General features: G+C 35.0%; 1 protein-coding gene across 6 annotated transcripts in view; it reads right to left on the reverse strand.

Moving 5' to 3' along the window:
• AGO3 (argonaute RISC catalytic component 3) overlaps positions 1 to 15,596 on the reverse strand; it is a 136,174-nt gene that overhangs the window by 51,159 nt on the left and 69,419 nt on the right. For all 6 annotated transcript variants that reach the window (XM_027537844.1, XM_027537841.1, XM_027537843.1 and 3 more), the window contains 4 exons: positions 8,084 to 8,218; positions 4,032 to 4,119; positions 3,760 to 3,907; positions 3,195 to 3,314 (listed from right to left, as the gene is read on the reverse strand). In XM_027537844.1, the coding sequence (XP_027393645.1) occupies positions 3,195 to 3,314; positions 3,760 to 3,907; positions 4,032 to 4,119; positions 8,084 to 8,218 (491 nt within the window). The remainder of the gene's footprint in view (positions 1 to 3,194; positions 3,315 to 3,759; positions 3,908 to 4,031; positions 4,120 to 8,083; positions 8,219 to 15,596) is intronic.

The raw sequence follows: 15,596 nt of genomic DNA on the forward strand, positions 1-15,596 counted from the left end.
GGATAAAACTAAAGCTTAGTAAAGTGAAATGATTGGTCTAAAACCATATAGCTAAGCAAGTGACATATAATCTGAAATCTGTACATTCTGATTTCTAGAGTTCCTACTCTCAGTCACTGTTCTAGCCTACCGGATGCTATAATTATAAATATAGTAAGGGACGGAGGAGCCTGGTGGGTTGCCGTCTATGGGGTCACACAGAGTCAGACACAACTGAAGCGACTTTGCAGCAGCAGCAGCAGCAACAGTAACTGTAAGTAAGTAAAGAAGTTAGACTTTGAACTTAGAGCTGTTAAGATTCCAAGTGCTAGCCTGGCGGGCTACAGTCCATGGGGTAGCAAAAAGTCAGGCACAACTAACTTTCAAATATAAGATCCAGGTGCCTTTATTTTTCACTTTGCCCTAATTCCGTCAGTTTTATAATGTATTAATGTCTCTTTTCTCCCCATTTAGAATAAGAAGAGCTTAGACACCCTATAAGGCTGGAGCTGTCTTAAACTTCTTTATTCATCCTATAGTTACCAGTGTAGATACTGGGGCTAAGCAATCCTACTTTGTGTGTTAAGCTTCTCACTATTGCTAGTCATAAAACCTTGACTTTCCTTTCCTATTTTAGGTGGGAGGTGATAAAAGTCCAGTTCACTAAACTGAAACATTAGTTCTGAGATTATCTGTTCTGAATCTAACTAAAGAGCTTGGGGCTAAATTAGAAGGCTCTAACCTTTGTCAAGAAAATGTACTGGTCATAACAAACACCCTCTTCCAACAACACAAGAGAAGACTCTATACATGGACATCACCAGATGGTCAACACGGAAATCAGACTGATTATATTCTTTGCAGCCAAAGATGGAGAAGCTCTATACAGTCAGAAAAAACAAGACCAGGAGCTGACTGTGGCTCAGATCATGAACTCCTTATTGCCAAATTTAGACTTAAATTGAAGAAAGTAGGGAAAACCACTAGACCATTCAGGTATGACCTAAATCAAATCCCTTATGATCATACAGTGGAAGTGAGAAATAGATTTAAGGGCCTAGATCTGATTGATAGAGTGCCTGATGAACTATGGAATGAGGTTCGTGACATTGTACAGGAGACAGGGATCAAGACCGTCCCCATGGAAAAGAAATGCAAAAAAGCAAAATGGCTGTCTGGGCAGGCCTTACAAATAGCTGTGAAAAGAAGAGAAGCGAAAAGCAAAGGAGAAAAGGAAAGATATAAGCATCTGAATGCAGAGTTCCAAAGAATAGCAAGAAGAGATAAGAAAGCCTTCTTCAGTGATCAACGCAAAGAAATAGAGGAAAACAACAGAATGGGAAAGACGAGAGATCTCTTCAAGAAAATTAGAGATACCAAGGGAACATTTCATGCAAAGATGGGCTCGATAAAGGACAGAAATGGTATGGACCTAACAGAAGCAGAAGATATTAAGAAGAGAGGGCAAGAATACACAGAACTGTACAAAAAAGATCTTCACGACCCAGATAATCACGATGGTGTGATCACTGACCTAGAGCCAGACATCCTGGAATGTGAAGTCAAGTGGGCCTTAGGAAGCATCACTACGAACAAAGCTAGTGGAGGTGATGGAATTCCAGTTGAGCTATTCCAAATCCTGAAAGATAATGCTGTGAAAGTCCTGCACTCAATATGCCAGCAAATTTGGAAAACTCAGCAGTGGCCACAGGACTGGAAAAGGTCAGTTTTCATTCCAATCCCAAAGAAAGGCAATGCCAAAGAATGCTCAAATTACCGCACAATTGCACTCATCTCACACACTAGTAAAGTAATGCTCAAAATTCCCCAAGCCAGGCTTCAGCAATATGTGAACCGTGAACTTCCTCATGTTCAAGCTGGTTTTAGAAAAGGCAGAGGAACCAGAGATCAAATTGCCAGCATCCGCGGGATCATGAAAAAAGCAAGAGAGTTCCAGAAAAACATCTATTTCTGCTTTATTGACTATGCCAAAGCCTTTGACTGTGTGGATCACAATAAACTGTGGAGAATTCTGAAAGAGATGGGAATACCAGACCACCTGATCTGCCTCTTGAGAAATTTGTATGCAGGTCAGGAAGCAACAGTTAGAACTGGACATGGAACAACAGACTGGTTCCAAATAGGAAAAGGAGTACGTCAAGGCTGTATATTGTCACTCTGCTTATTTAACTTATATACAGAGTACATCATGAGAAATGCTGGACTGGAAGAAACACAAGCTGGAATCAAGATTGCCGGGAGAAATATCAATCACCTCAGATATGCAGATGACACCACCCTTATGGCAGAAAGTGAAGAGGAACTCAAAAGCCTCTTGATGAAAGTGAAACAGGAGAGTGAAAAAGTTGGCATAAAACTCAACATTCAAAAAACTAAGATCATGGCATCTGGTCCCATCACTTCATGGGAAATAGATGGGGAAACAGTGGAAACAGTGTCAGACTTTATTTTTTGGTGCTCCAAAATCACTGCAGATGGTGACTGCAGCCATGAAATTAAAAGACGCTTACTCCTTGAAAGGAAAGTTATGACCAACCTAGACAGCATATTCAAAAGCCAACAAAGGTTCGTCTAGTCAAGGCTATGGTTTTTCCTGTGGTCATGTATGGATGTGAGAGTTGGACCGTGAAGAAGGCTGAGGGCCAAAGAATTGATGTTTTTGAACTGTGGTGTTGGAGAAGAGTCTTGTGAATCCCTTGGACTGCAAGGAGATCCAACCAGTCCATTCTGAAGGAGATCAGCCCTGGGTGTTCTTTGGAAGGAATGATGCTAAAGCTGAAACTCCAGTACTTTGGCCACCTCGTGTGAAGAGTTGACTCACTGGAAAAGACTCTGATGCTGGGAGGGATTGGGGGCAGGAGGAGAAGGGGACGACAGAGGATGAGATGGCTGGATGGCATCACTGACTCGATGGACGTGAGTCTGGGTGAACTCCGGGAGTTGGTGATGCACAGGGAGGCCTGGCGTGCTGTGATTCATGGGGTCGCAAAGAGTCAGACACGACTGGGCGACTGAACTGAACTGAACTGAACCTTCTTCATTTACCCCTAGACTACTGCTAGAATACTTCCATAATCTCTTTTAATTCTGAGCCCATGAAATGATAATAAGACAGGAGTTGATATGGTGGACATTCTTCTTTAGTAGCTCACCCTAATATGTTTTTAATTTCTATTTCTGGGTTAAGTACTAACCAATCTGCTAATTTCCTCTTGTCTATCTGGTGCAGATCTTGCTGTGGCTTTGATCATAGTGGAGGTTTGATTGTCCGTTAGCTTCTTGATACATCGTTGCCCTGCCACAATATTACAGACCTATAAATGGAAAAAAAGTTTTGTACTAGATATATGCATCTTTCTTAAAATTGAGTGCAATTAAATGTGATATTTTAAATTTTAATTTAACTTAAAATTTAAAATCTACTCCATTAAGCCACTTCTGTTTAGTATCATGTCAAGTAGAAAGGCAGTAAACAATACTGCTTCACAGTATGATTATAATCAGGTACAATGTACACTGGATAAAAAGGCTGAAAGAAGTGTACCAAAATGCTAACAGCAGTTATGTTTAGAGGGGCAGAACTGTGGATGAATTTTTTTCCCGTATTATCTCATAATTGAAAATTCAGAATAAATAAGGAAATTTAAAGACAGTTCAATTTAAAAATAAATGTGAGAGTATAAAGTAAGTTACAGGTCCTTAAAAACCTTAACAGAATGATGAATAAGAGGATATTAATAAGCAGCCTAAACACATTACTTCTAGTGGCAGGTAGGTATGTTTCTGTTCCTGCCCCACTTGCAGACAGGGAAGGTGTGGGTACTTCAGCTGAAGAGTATACTTTTCTCTGAAATACTGTGCTACTGTTCTCTCCACAGTTTGGCCATTTTCTAACTGTAAAGGAAAGCTGGAAAAAAAAAAATTACACATTAACAACTCATCCCATTAGGAGCAAGCAAAAGTCCCAATCTACCAACTAGAGTAAGCTGCCTCACATCATCTCTGTTCTGACAAACACCAGCTTTTCTTACGTTTGATGACTGGCAGGCCTTCTTGTTACATTACAAACACGGTATTTCCGTCTCATTGTTCCACAATGAGTCACTTCAACCTTCAGACCTGTTCCCAACAAGAAAAACTGAGGTTACAGAACTGTCACAAGTGACATATTCATAACTCTAAAGCCTGCTCACCACTATAAAAACTCAAAATTCTAAACAGAAAATCTGTGAAATAGGTGATATGATTAACAAAGGATTATATATATATATAAAACATAGTTAATAATGGGTACAATCATGACAGACCTAACTCCAAACCATTTCCCTATTCTATCAAGCTATTAAAAACAGCATAAAATTTACAAAGCCTTTAGATCAAGGGATAAAGTTCTTCATTAATTACAAAAAAAGTCCTGCTTATATTGCAGGGTTTTATGCTGGGAGAGGGAAGGAGCAATGGAAAGGAGTTACCATAACTCTCAAAACATTCTGTAACCTTCAAAGTATGTGATATCTCAACTCCCCAGGCATCACATACTGACTGAAGATCATAATTTCATAAAGTCCTTATGAAGAAAGTCTTCACAGATTTTTAAACCAGGAAGAAAAAAAAAAAAAATCCCAGGCCCTTTTAACAGAAGTGGAGTGACAATTTTGTTAAAGGATAATATAGTGATACAGTTCTTTCACTACTGACCATTAGAAATCAGGGCAAAATATCGAATGTAACCAAACTAATTCCTACAGCAAGTAATCCAGACGTTCTTATGGAATCAATGACCCCTTTGAGAATGTGACAAAAGCAATAAATTCTCAGAAAAACGCAACATACACTTAATGCAGCATGTGAATTTAGATGTTACTGGATCCATGAGTCCATCTGTGGAGCTTAGGGGTTTGAGGATCCCAGGTCTGCTTTAGAAGGTGAAGCTGTGGGCTTTTAAACCATTGGCTGAAATTCTTTGGGATGAATTTTCCTAAGCAATGGTGTCCAAAAGGATGTTCTGAGATGATATGATTTCTACACCTGTACTAAAATCACTACTAGTAATGTTCCTGGGCACATGAAATATAGCTACTGTGACTGAAAAAATTTTTTTCTTTTGTACCTCTGTATCCCATAGTGCAGATGTTCTCAACCTGAGGTGACTCTGACCTCCAGGGGAGATTTGGTAATGTCTGGAGACATTTTTGGGGGCTTCCCTGATTGTTAAAACTGGGGGTGCTATTGGCATCTAGTGGATGCTAGATTTAGGAATGGGTGGATCCAGGGATGCTGCTAAATTATATTGCAATGCACAGAACAGCACTACCTCCCATCCCCGACCACAACAAAGAATTATCCAGCCCAAAATATCAATAGTGCCAAGGTTGAGAAACCCTGCTACAGTATAACTTATTTTCCTATCTACTAACTGCAGAACCAAACACAAAGTTCAATCACAGTAATATTTTCTTAGGACGTATCAGCACAAACTAAGACGCTACGTGGACACAGTGCCGCTATACCAGACTGGTACGAGGGTTTTTGAGAAGTACTCTTAACTGAGTCCGTGAGAAATAGTTTTTGTTAGTAACTATCTTTACAAAACTAAACTTTCAGGTCAATTAGAGCATTTATTATGCTTCTATATTATAAATGAAAATAGAAAATATTACCAAGAGAAGGTCTTTCAAGAAGGAAATACCAACTATATGAAGTAAACAAGATGTAAAAATACTGTTTGGGGGAAAACATGATAGAAAAATTTAAAACAAATTTCTGTTATCTATACTACTTAGCAATTTGTTTTCCAATCTTCCCTTTGAATTAAAAAAAAAATTATCAGTAAGGTTATACAAGCCTACTAAATAAGTTTTTATCAAAAATAAAACTGACACTCTTACATACATATGGTACTTTTACCATAAACTTCCTCCAATATTTCTGCTATTTAACTATGATGAATTATTGCAAAAGAAACCACCCTAAAGTTATTATTAATTACTTAGGAAAAAGTTCAACTGGAATCAAATGAATATTGTACTAGGAAGTGTATTCATTATACCACAATTTGTACCATTATTAAACAGTTTTCATCAAATTTCTCATGCTGACTAAAAATTAAACTTAAATATATAGTATAAAACATGTAACTTTGATTCTCTTGTGTTACTGAGATAGGAATACATGATGTACTTTAAAGAGTTCTCTCTCTCTCTTTTAAAAGCCTTCCTGACTTTGAATGGAGGAAAAAATCATCAGTTTGTCAATTAGATCTAACTCATATTTTTCTACCCCAAATCTACAGTCATAGGTGCCTAAGGTTACATCCAAATTCAGGGTTAGCAAAGAGTTGAAATTTTTTAAAAAATGGACTAGATAATTCTCTGCCCAGGTCCCTCCCCAAACCCTCCATCCAACCGAAAAATGTTTTTGGCTTTAATAAATCAAATATTGAACCTATAAACTTGGCTTTACCTTCACTATAACATCAACTTTATAATGCTTTCTAGTCATTTTTTCAGTCATTTCTTTGGCCCCCTGAGCAGTTGAAGTTAAGATCGAGTCCATGCTCTTCGGGCAGCAGTTGAATCCTTGTTCTGTACATCTTGTATTTTCTGTGATAGAGTGGTGATATGAGTTGATTGCATAGTTACCGCAAAATAATGTAAGTGACTTCATGATATCAGAGGTGGTAACTAAGCAGCAACTCCACTGGAAACCATGGCATTTAGATGATCACATATTAATGGTGGGTAATGCACTACCTTCCAACAAAGCTAACTGTGCAGTTAATATAGATTATGACAGGACGATGGTATGACTGCAATACAAGAATATATAACACTTTCTTATTCTGACAAAAATCTTGACATAAATAGATGCTTATCTTCAAAGCAGGAGGGAAATTCCTTTAAATGTTTTACTACAATGACTATCTCTCTCTTGGTTACTGAATGGCACAGAATAAATGATTACTGGAGCTAGCAGGATGTATTCAACTATACTAACTGATTTGGGGGACTGAAAGATGTTCAGAAAATAAACTTCAATGCTTCACAAGCTGAAAAATTACCTGCAACAAATAGGTAAAACCTTAAAATTAAACAACATAATTATTTCTGACTATTTGAGATGTAACACTTATTATAAACAGAATTTATAGTATTCATTCTAATTAGAGAATATCAAATTTCTCTTTGTGCCTAAATAATAAAGAACTAAATACAGTGGAGTCACATCTTACATGAGGACTAAGTTCCACAGTTATGAACACGTCAAGAATCTTACATAATCAAAATTATTCCTGAAAAATCCCTTAAACTGCTGATAAAGTACACTGATATTAAATTAAATTAAATTGCTGATAAACCCATTGTATATGGGTTTGCACATAAGACTGTATATTTACATAGAAAGCTACAATTATATAAAGAATAAATAAATACAAAATATAAATTTTAGAATATAAGTGAAATTAATTTTTAATTTTTCTCTTTGGAAGACCATGTAGAAATGAATTTATATTAGTAAAATATATATATGATGTAACACCACTGTATAAATTTTAGCCGCTAACTATAAAACAGGCAAGATCAATGGTCAACTAAATAAAGTACATGAAGTTACTAAGTTTCAACTCTAGAACAACACATGAAATAGGCTAGTCCCACATCTACAAATTTACAAAGAAATAAAATATTCTGCTATCATTTCAGAAAAATAAAGAAGTCACTATATTAAAATATGTTCAAAGAATGGCTCCAGTCCTGAAGTGTCAATGTTTTGGGAATAAATTTCCTATTTTAAACAGTATGATAGGAGCATTTTTCTATGAGAGTACCTCTTTATGCCTTCAGCTAATAAGGGAAAGTATCAACAAAAAATTAGCTAGTATTAATTCCATTACTTGGTATTTCTTTCATTGAAACACTACCTAAGATGTTATGACAATGAATTTAATGTAACGTTTTAAAATTAATCCGTATTTTTACTGGTGATGTTACATGAACAGATTTAAATCTTAAAAAATTTCCATGAAAGTTTGTTATATTCATGCATTTTACAGTTAAGTTGTTCCAAATGCTAATTAACTCACCTTTTATCTCTTTGGTGAATTTTACCCGATGAGAATCAGTCAGAGGTCTTGGCTGCTCATCAATATTATGAATATCAAGAACTTCACACATGAACTGAATTACAGGTTGTGCTTTGTAGAAGGCAGTGGCAGAAACTAAGAAGAAAAACACAAAGGGTACAAATTAATGTTTCTTTAAAAAAACTCAAATCTAAGGCTCCATGATAACTAATTATAGAGTTAAAATTACCCTCTTACGTATACCTATATATCAATACATATAAAAATATTTCCAAAATTAAGCAGTTTCAACTTGACCTGTTTGACTACAAGACAAGCACAACAACAGAGAAACCTAATATTACAGTTTTTATAATCTCTTTCACCATGGGTATCTGAATCATTCCATTCCCTACTACATGTACACAGCAGTGTTCTGGCTATGAGACAAGGCCTATAAAGGGACAAAGAAGGCCAGAGTGCCACAGAAGACAAGGTTAGGTATTATTTCTTAAACTAAGCCTTGCATGCCACCCCAGATTGCTTATCTGTTCTAAGGAGAGCTTTCCCTGTCTTGTACAGATTTGAGAAGACAATGGTATTAAATGTTACTAGCGCTAATCCAAGCTACAGGTAGTAACAATATCTGCCCAATGTTATCTAGCTACAATCAGCAGTCTTTGAGGAGCCAACTAGTATGACTTCTTAATCCTGGATTTTGGAACTAGAAGAGAGCTTGACCAATAGTTAGTAGATCACCATCATTCATTTCTTAAATACTTACGGGCTGCTATTATGTGCTAAAAGATACTGGGGGTACAGTGAAAAGTAAAACCAAAACAGACAGTAGGCTGAAAAGTGAAAAGTGCTAGTCTCTCCGATGTTTCCGACTCCTTGAGATCCCATGGACTGTAGCCCATCAGGCTCCTCTGTCCATGGAATTCTCCAGACAAGAATACTGGAGTCGGTTGCCATTCTCTTCTCCAGGGGATCTCCCCAGCCCAGGGATTGAACCCAGGTCTCCTGCACTGTAGGCAGATTCTTGACCACCTGAGTCAACATGCTATCATATTATTTCCCTACCTAAAAGACATGTCCACAGTGGTACCCTTTCTCTTATTCTCCTTGGTTTAGGTTTAAATGTCTTCCACAAAATGTCTGGACGGATATTTAACAAGGCTTGAAGTAGTTAGGTAGTGAGACTATTGTGGATATTTTTTATTTTTCTTTAAATCTTTTTAATAGCACATATTACATTTTCCTTTATTTCAATATATATGTATATATATACATATATATATAAACAATATATATATTATTTCAATAATATATGAATGAAGTCTCAGCATAAAAAATCTAAACAACATAGATATAAACAGTAAAGACTTCTGGTCTCCAAGTATCTTTAAGAAGCAACCATTATTAGTAACTAATACTTAACTACTACATGTACTAATTATGGACATGGACCTACTACATGTCCCTAACAATAGATAGCTAGGTTGGTTTTGTACTTCCATATCTCGTTCTTTTAATATACACTTGAGATAAAAATAGAGATATAACTTTTAAAAACATGAGATCAGATAATAAATGTTTTATGACTTGCTTTATTGTTTTATTATTTTAAAACTAACAATGTCTTAGAGATCTTTCCATGTCAATAATTTCTTTTTAATGGCTTCATATTATTCTGTAATTTGGGTGCATGGTAATTAAGTGAATATATATGAATATATATCGCATTCTTCTCTTAATGAAAAAGAACACAAATGATAAAACATTAGAAACACTATTTTGGGCTTTGATTTCTTTTTTCTCATTAGGTATCTTAGAGACAGATCTTATATGTACTAATATGGAATTATATCATTCCTTTTCACATTGCAGGATATCTCACTACCTGGATTTACTACATGTCCCTAATGATGGACAGTTATGTTGGTTTTGTATTTCCACCCAAATAAACGTTAGAAATACCTTTACAATTTCAAGCTAACTAAAAAAAGAGAGACTGATAAGACTATTTCAGCATTCTGGGTATCTTATTTAAATCTTATACATTAAAAAACTGTATACCTACGTTCTTCTATTAAAAATGTGAGAATACTGTTGCACATTAAAATGAGGCAGGCAGGAAATATATCAAATAAACATATACTGCTTCTGTGTTAAATTAAAAAAAATAAGTGGATAAAGGAAAATAAATATATGGTCATTAACATGCTTATTTTGTCTTTCCTTTAATCCTACAGGTAAACTTTCTTCACTGGATTATTATAATACTAGCACTCACAATTAATTCATCTTATCTCACAGAGCTGAAACTACTAAACAAATATTATCCTGTTTAACATTCTATTAATTTTCCTTAGTGTTTACACTTTTAATCATTTTACTATTTACCATCTTCCCTACAGCAATGTAGGCATTTGAGGTGACAGAAAGTTCTTACACAAGATGGGATAAAATCGGTGAGTACAGCTGAATTAGGCATGAGTTTCAAAGAGCAAGGATCTGTCTCTCTATCCCTAACATTTTATAAACCTACATATACATGCATTTTTTCCTTCATTCCCTTTCACAAATCAACTCAGTTTAACTGAACAAGTAATATTTACATTTAGTATTTTAAAAACCTATTAACAAAATATACGACATTAAAACACTAAGGGCAATAAATGTACAATCATTTCTATAGATAATTGCTCTGAAAAAAGCATCAGATAAAATTCAGCACCATAACTAAAACTTTCACAGTACCAGGACTAGAAAGGAGCTTCCTTAATTTGATAAAAGTTATTCACCAAAATCTATGGTAAATTCAACTTAAGTTAATAGAAAGTGCTAGCTGGCATAGGAATGCAAGTTAAGAGAAATAAAAGATAAAAGGATTGGAAAGGAAGAAACAAAATTATTATTCTTTACAGTATGATTGTTGAGAGATAAAACCCTCTAATCTATAGATAAATTATAGAATAAGAGAGTTCAGTAAATCTGCTAGATTTAAGGTCAACAGATAAAAATAAATTATATTCTTATATATTAGCAATCAACTTAAAATGTAATTTAAAAAAGATACCACTTAAAAAAAAAGATACCGCTTAACATCACAACAAAAAGTGTAGACACTTGGGATGAAATCTAAACAAAAGATGTAGAAGACTTACTGAAATAATAGGTGTCTTTACTACTATAGATTTAAATATTAATAAATGGAGCAATATACCTTATTAGTATAAATTATTTATAAATTAATCTGTAAATTCAAAGCAATTTCAATCAAATGCCAATAAGATATAACCCTCTTGACCTCTGAAACTTAAGAAGCTGATACTAAAATTAACATGAAAGAGAAATTAAACCAGAACAGCTAAGAGAGTTTCTAAGAATAAGGTCTGCTCTAACATTCATCAAGATTTGTTATAATCCTATTCAAGTCAAGAGACTGTGGGGACAAACACAGAGACCAGCAGAATATCCTTCAAAGTCTACTTTATACAGTATATGAAACAAATTCCTATTTAGAGAACTGAACATGAAAAGAAAAACAGACATTTAAAGGAAAATATAGAACATCTTTATGATCTTTAAAGCAGGAAAGAATTTCTTAAGATACAAAAATGATTAAAAAGAGGTACCATAAACAAAGCTAAAAAAAAAACAACAGTATTCTTCACAGAGCTAGAACAAATAATTTCACAATTTGTATGGAAATACAAAAAACATTGAATAGCCAAAGTGATCTTGAGAAAGAAGAATGGAACTGGAGGAATCAACCTACCTGACTTCAGGCTCTACTACAAAGCCACAGTTATCAAGACAGTATGGTACTGGCACAAAGACAGAAATATAGATCAATGGAACAAAACAGAAAGCCCAGAGATAAATCCACACACATATGGACACCTTATCTTTGACAAAGGAGGCAAGAATATACAATGGATTAAAGACAATCTCTTTAACAAGTGGTGCTGGGAAAACTGGTCAACCACTTGTAAAAGAATGAAACTAGAACACTTTCTAACACCATACACAAAAATAAACTCAAAATGGATTAAAGATCTAAACATAAGACCAGAAACTATAAAACTCCTAGAGGAGAACATAGGCAAAACACTCTCTGACATACATCACAGCAGGATCCTCTATGACCCACCTCCCAGAATATCGGAAATAAAAGCAAAAATAAACAAATGGGACCTAATTAAACTTAAAAGCTTCTGCACATCAAAGGAAACTATCAGCAAGGTGAAAAGACAGCCTTCAGAATGGGAGAAAATAATAGCAAATGAAGCAACTGACAAACAACTAATCTCAAAAATATACAAGCAACTCCTATAGCTCAACTCCAGAAAAATAAATGACCCAATCAAAAAATGGGCCAAAGAACTAAATAGACATTTCTCCAAAGAAGACATACAGATGGCTAACAAACACATGAAAAGATGCTCAACATCACTCATTATCAGAGAAATGCAAATCAAGACCACTATGAGGTACCATTTCACACCAGTCAGAATGGCTGTGATTCAAAAGTCTACAAATAATAAATGTTGGAGAGGCTGTGGAGAAAAGGGAACCCTCTTACACTGTTGGTGGGAATGCAAACTAGTACAGCCACTATGGAGAACAGTGTGGAGATTCCTTAAAAAACTGGAAATAGAACTGCCTTATGATCCAGCAATCCCACTGCTGGGCATACACACTGAGGAAACCAGAAGGGAAAGAGACACGTGTACCCCAATGTTCATCGCAGCACTGTTTATAATAGCCAGGACGTGGCAGCAACCTAGATGTCCATCAGCAGATGAATGGATAAGAAAGCTGTGGTACATATACACAATGGAGTATTACTCAGCCATTAAAAAGAATTCATTCGAATCAGTTCTAATGAGGTGGATGAAACTGGAGCCTATTATACAGAGTGAAGTAAGCCAGAAGGAAAAACACCAATACAGTATACTAACGCATATATATGGAATTTAGAAAGATGGTAACAATAACCCTGTGTACGAGACAGCAAAAGAGACACTGATGTATGGAACAGTCTTATGGACTCTGTGGGAGAGGGAGAGGGTGGGAAGATTTGGGAGAATGGCATTGAAACATGTAAAATATCATGTATGAAACGAGATGCCAGTCCAGGTTCAATGCACGATACTGGATGCTTGGGGCTAGTGCACTGGGACGACCCAGAGGGATGGTATGGGGAGGGAGGAGGGAGGAGGGTTCAGGATGGGGAGCACGTGTGTACCTGTGATGGATTCATTTTGATATTTGGCAAAACTAATACAATTATGTACAGTTTAAAAATAAAATAAAATTAAAAAAAAAACAACAACAGGCAAATGGATATGTATAATACACACAACAAATGATTACTATCCAGAATATGTCATGAGTGCCTATAAATCAAGCTTAAAACAGGAACAGTGCCAAAAGACACATGGCTAGGTATTTCACAGAAGAGAAAACCTAAATGTCAAAAAACAATTTTTCACTATTTTATTTGTAATAAAGGAAATACATATAAAAACTCTATTGAGCTATCATTTTATACCAATCAAAATGGGCCAAAAACATTACAATGGATAATACAAGCTGACAATAAGCCAAAGGAAGAATGAAGAATGAAAATTCTCATACAGTATGTAGGAATATAAAGTGATATAGTCAGGAGCAAATGGTAATTTATAGTAAGTTTGAAAATGAGCATAATTTCCAACTCAACAACTCCACTCTACTGGAATATATGCTCTATAAAAATCCCATTATCTGGGGAGGGCAACATGAATAAGAATGCTTACTGTAGGACAGTTTATAATGATAAAAAGAATGGACACAACCTAAATAACCATCAGTCAGATGGATACATTTGTACTATATTCATATAAACAAAATAAATGAGCAGGTGCTAGAATGCAGATAAATAAAATTGAGAATAAAAAACGAGAGGAATTTGTACAAAATGAGATATTACCAACTACTTAATTGTTAGTATCTAGATACGTACAATACACAACTTAGGCAAAAGTTATTCTCATTAAGGTTTTGTGATACTTTATAACTCACTTATTGATAATTGATAAAAAATTATTTTATTGTTGGAAATGTATCCTTAAAAAAAATTTTTTTTTTAATTTATTTGGCTGCTCCAGGTCTTAGTTGTGGCATGCAGGTTCTTTTTCTTTTTTTGCTGTTGCAACATGTGGGATGCAGCTCTCTGAGCAGGGATTGAGCCCATGCCCCTGCACTGGGAGCTTAGAGTCTTAAAAACTGGACCACCAGGAAAGTCCCTATCCTTATTTTTTAAATTAGGTTTATTTTCTTCTTTCCATAGGTAGCAGCATTAGAATAAAGAGAAAAAAAATAAGCTTGGAAATGAAACAGATTTTAATTCTAGATCCAGACTTACTAATTATCATTTTTCAGAATTTCCATTCATTCATATGGAAAATTAGCAAAACGCCCATTACTTACAGCATTAGTGTGAAGATTCAATGTAAGATACCTACTTGTGCCCAGAAAATGACAGAAACTCATCAGAACTCTTTTTCTCATTTTTTGAAGGATTGTCTACTCATGTCTTTTGTGCTCTGATTTATTGAAGTTTTAATTCTAGGCAAAATCATTCTGTCAATGTAAACTAACTCCTTGAAGAAGCTGAATGGGAGAGAATGTTCTATGAAGAAGTGATTAGGATTCTTTAGTTTGCACTTTACTGTGTCAAAACTGAAATTTTCTGTTAGGATGCAGCTAAAATACAGACGTGAAAAAATAATAAATATTTACCATATTTAAGGTAATAAGGACTACATGTTCCAAATTAGTCCAAGTCCAAAAGAAGAGTGTAAAATAAAGCAGTAAATAATGTTGGATCCAGGTAAAAGCATAACTACAATTATACTTCAACCTCCTGAGAGGTTATATGCCTCAATTTTATACGTTTACTTTCATGGCTCTGAAAGTGTAAGAACAAAAATTAAGGTCACTTATTATACAATGCCTTTTTATGGTAATAGTGAACAATTTAGACACCATGTTAGACATCTCTGCATGTCTATCATTAACTAGCAAAGTATTACTGACATAGTACTCAGGAGATATTGATAAATCAAAGGGTTGGGTTTTTTTTCTGTTTTTAATAAAAAATATATTTACTAAAGGGTCACTAAAAGGTTACTAAAGGGTCACTAAATTATAAAGTGAATACAAATATTCACATAACCAACACTCAGATCAAGAACTAAATATTGGTAGTATTCTCAAAACCGCTTCCCTATCCCCTTCCCAACCTTAACTTACAGTTCAACCCTCAAATCCTGGTTCTTATGGTAATCACTTTTTTCTCTTTTCAGAATTACAACGTGTAAGTACAGATCACTAAGGACAATTTATTGTTTCCAGTTCTTCAATTTTATCTAACTGGAAACATAAAACATAAAATCTTTTTGAGACTTGCTAAACATTGTTTCTATTTAAACAACTATTTTCTTCATTTCCATTGCTCTGCCTAACACTCCACTGAATA

This window comes from Bos indicus x Bos taurus, chromosome 3 (assembly GCF_003369695.1).
Source record: "Bos indicus x Bos taurus breed Angus x Brahman F1 hybrid chromosome 3, Bos_hybrid_MaternalHap_v2.0, whole genome shotgun sequence".
NCBI lineage: Eukaryota > Metazoa > Chordata > Mammalia > Artiodactyla > Bovidae > Bos > Bos indicus x Bos taurus.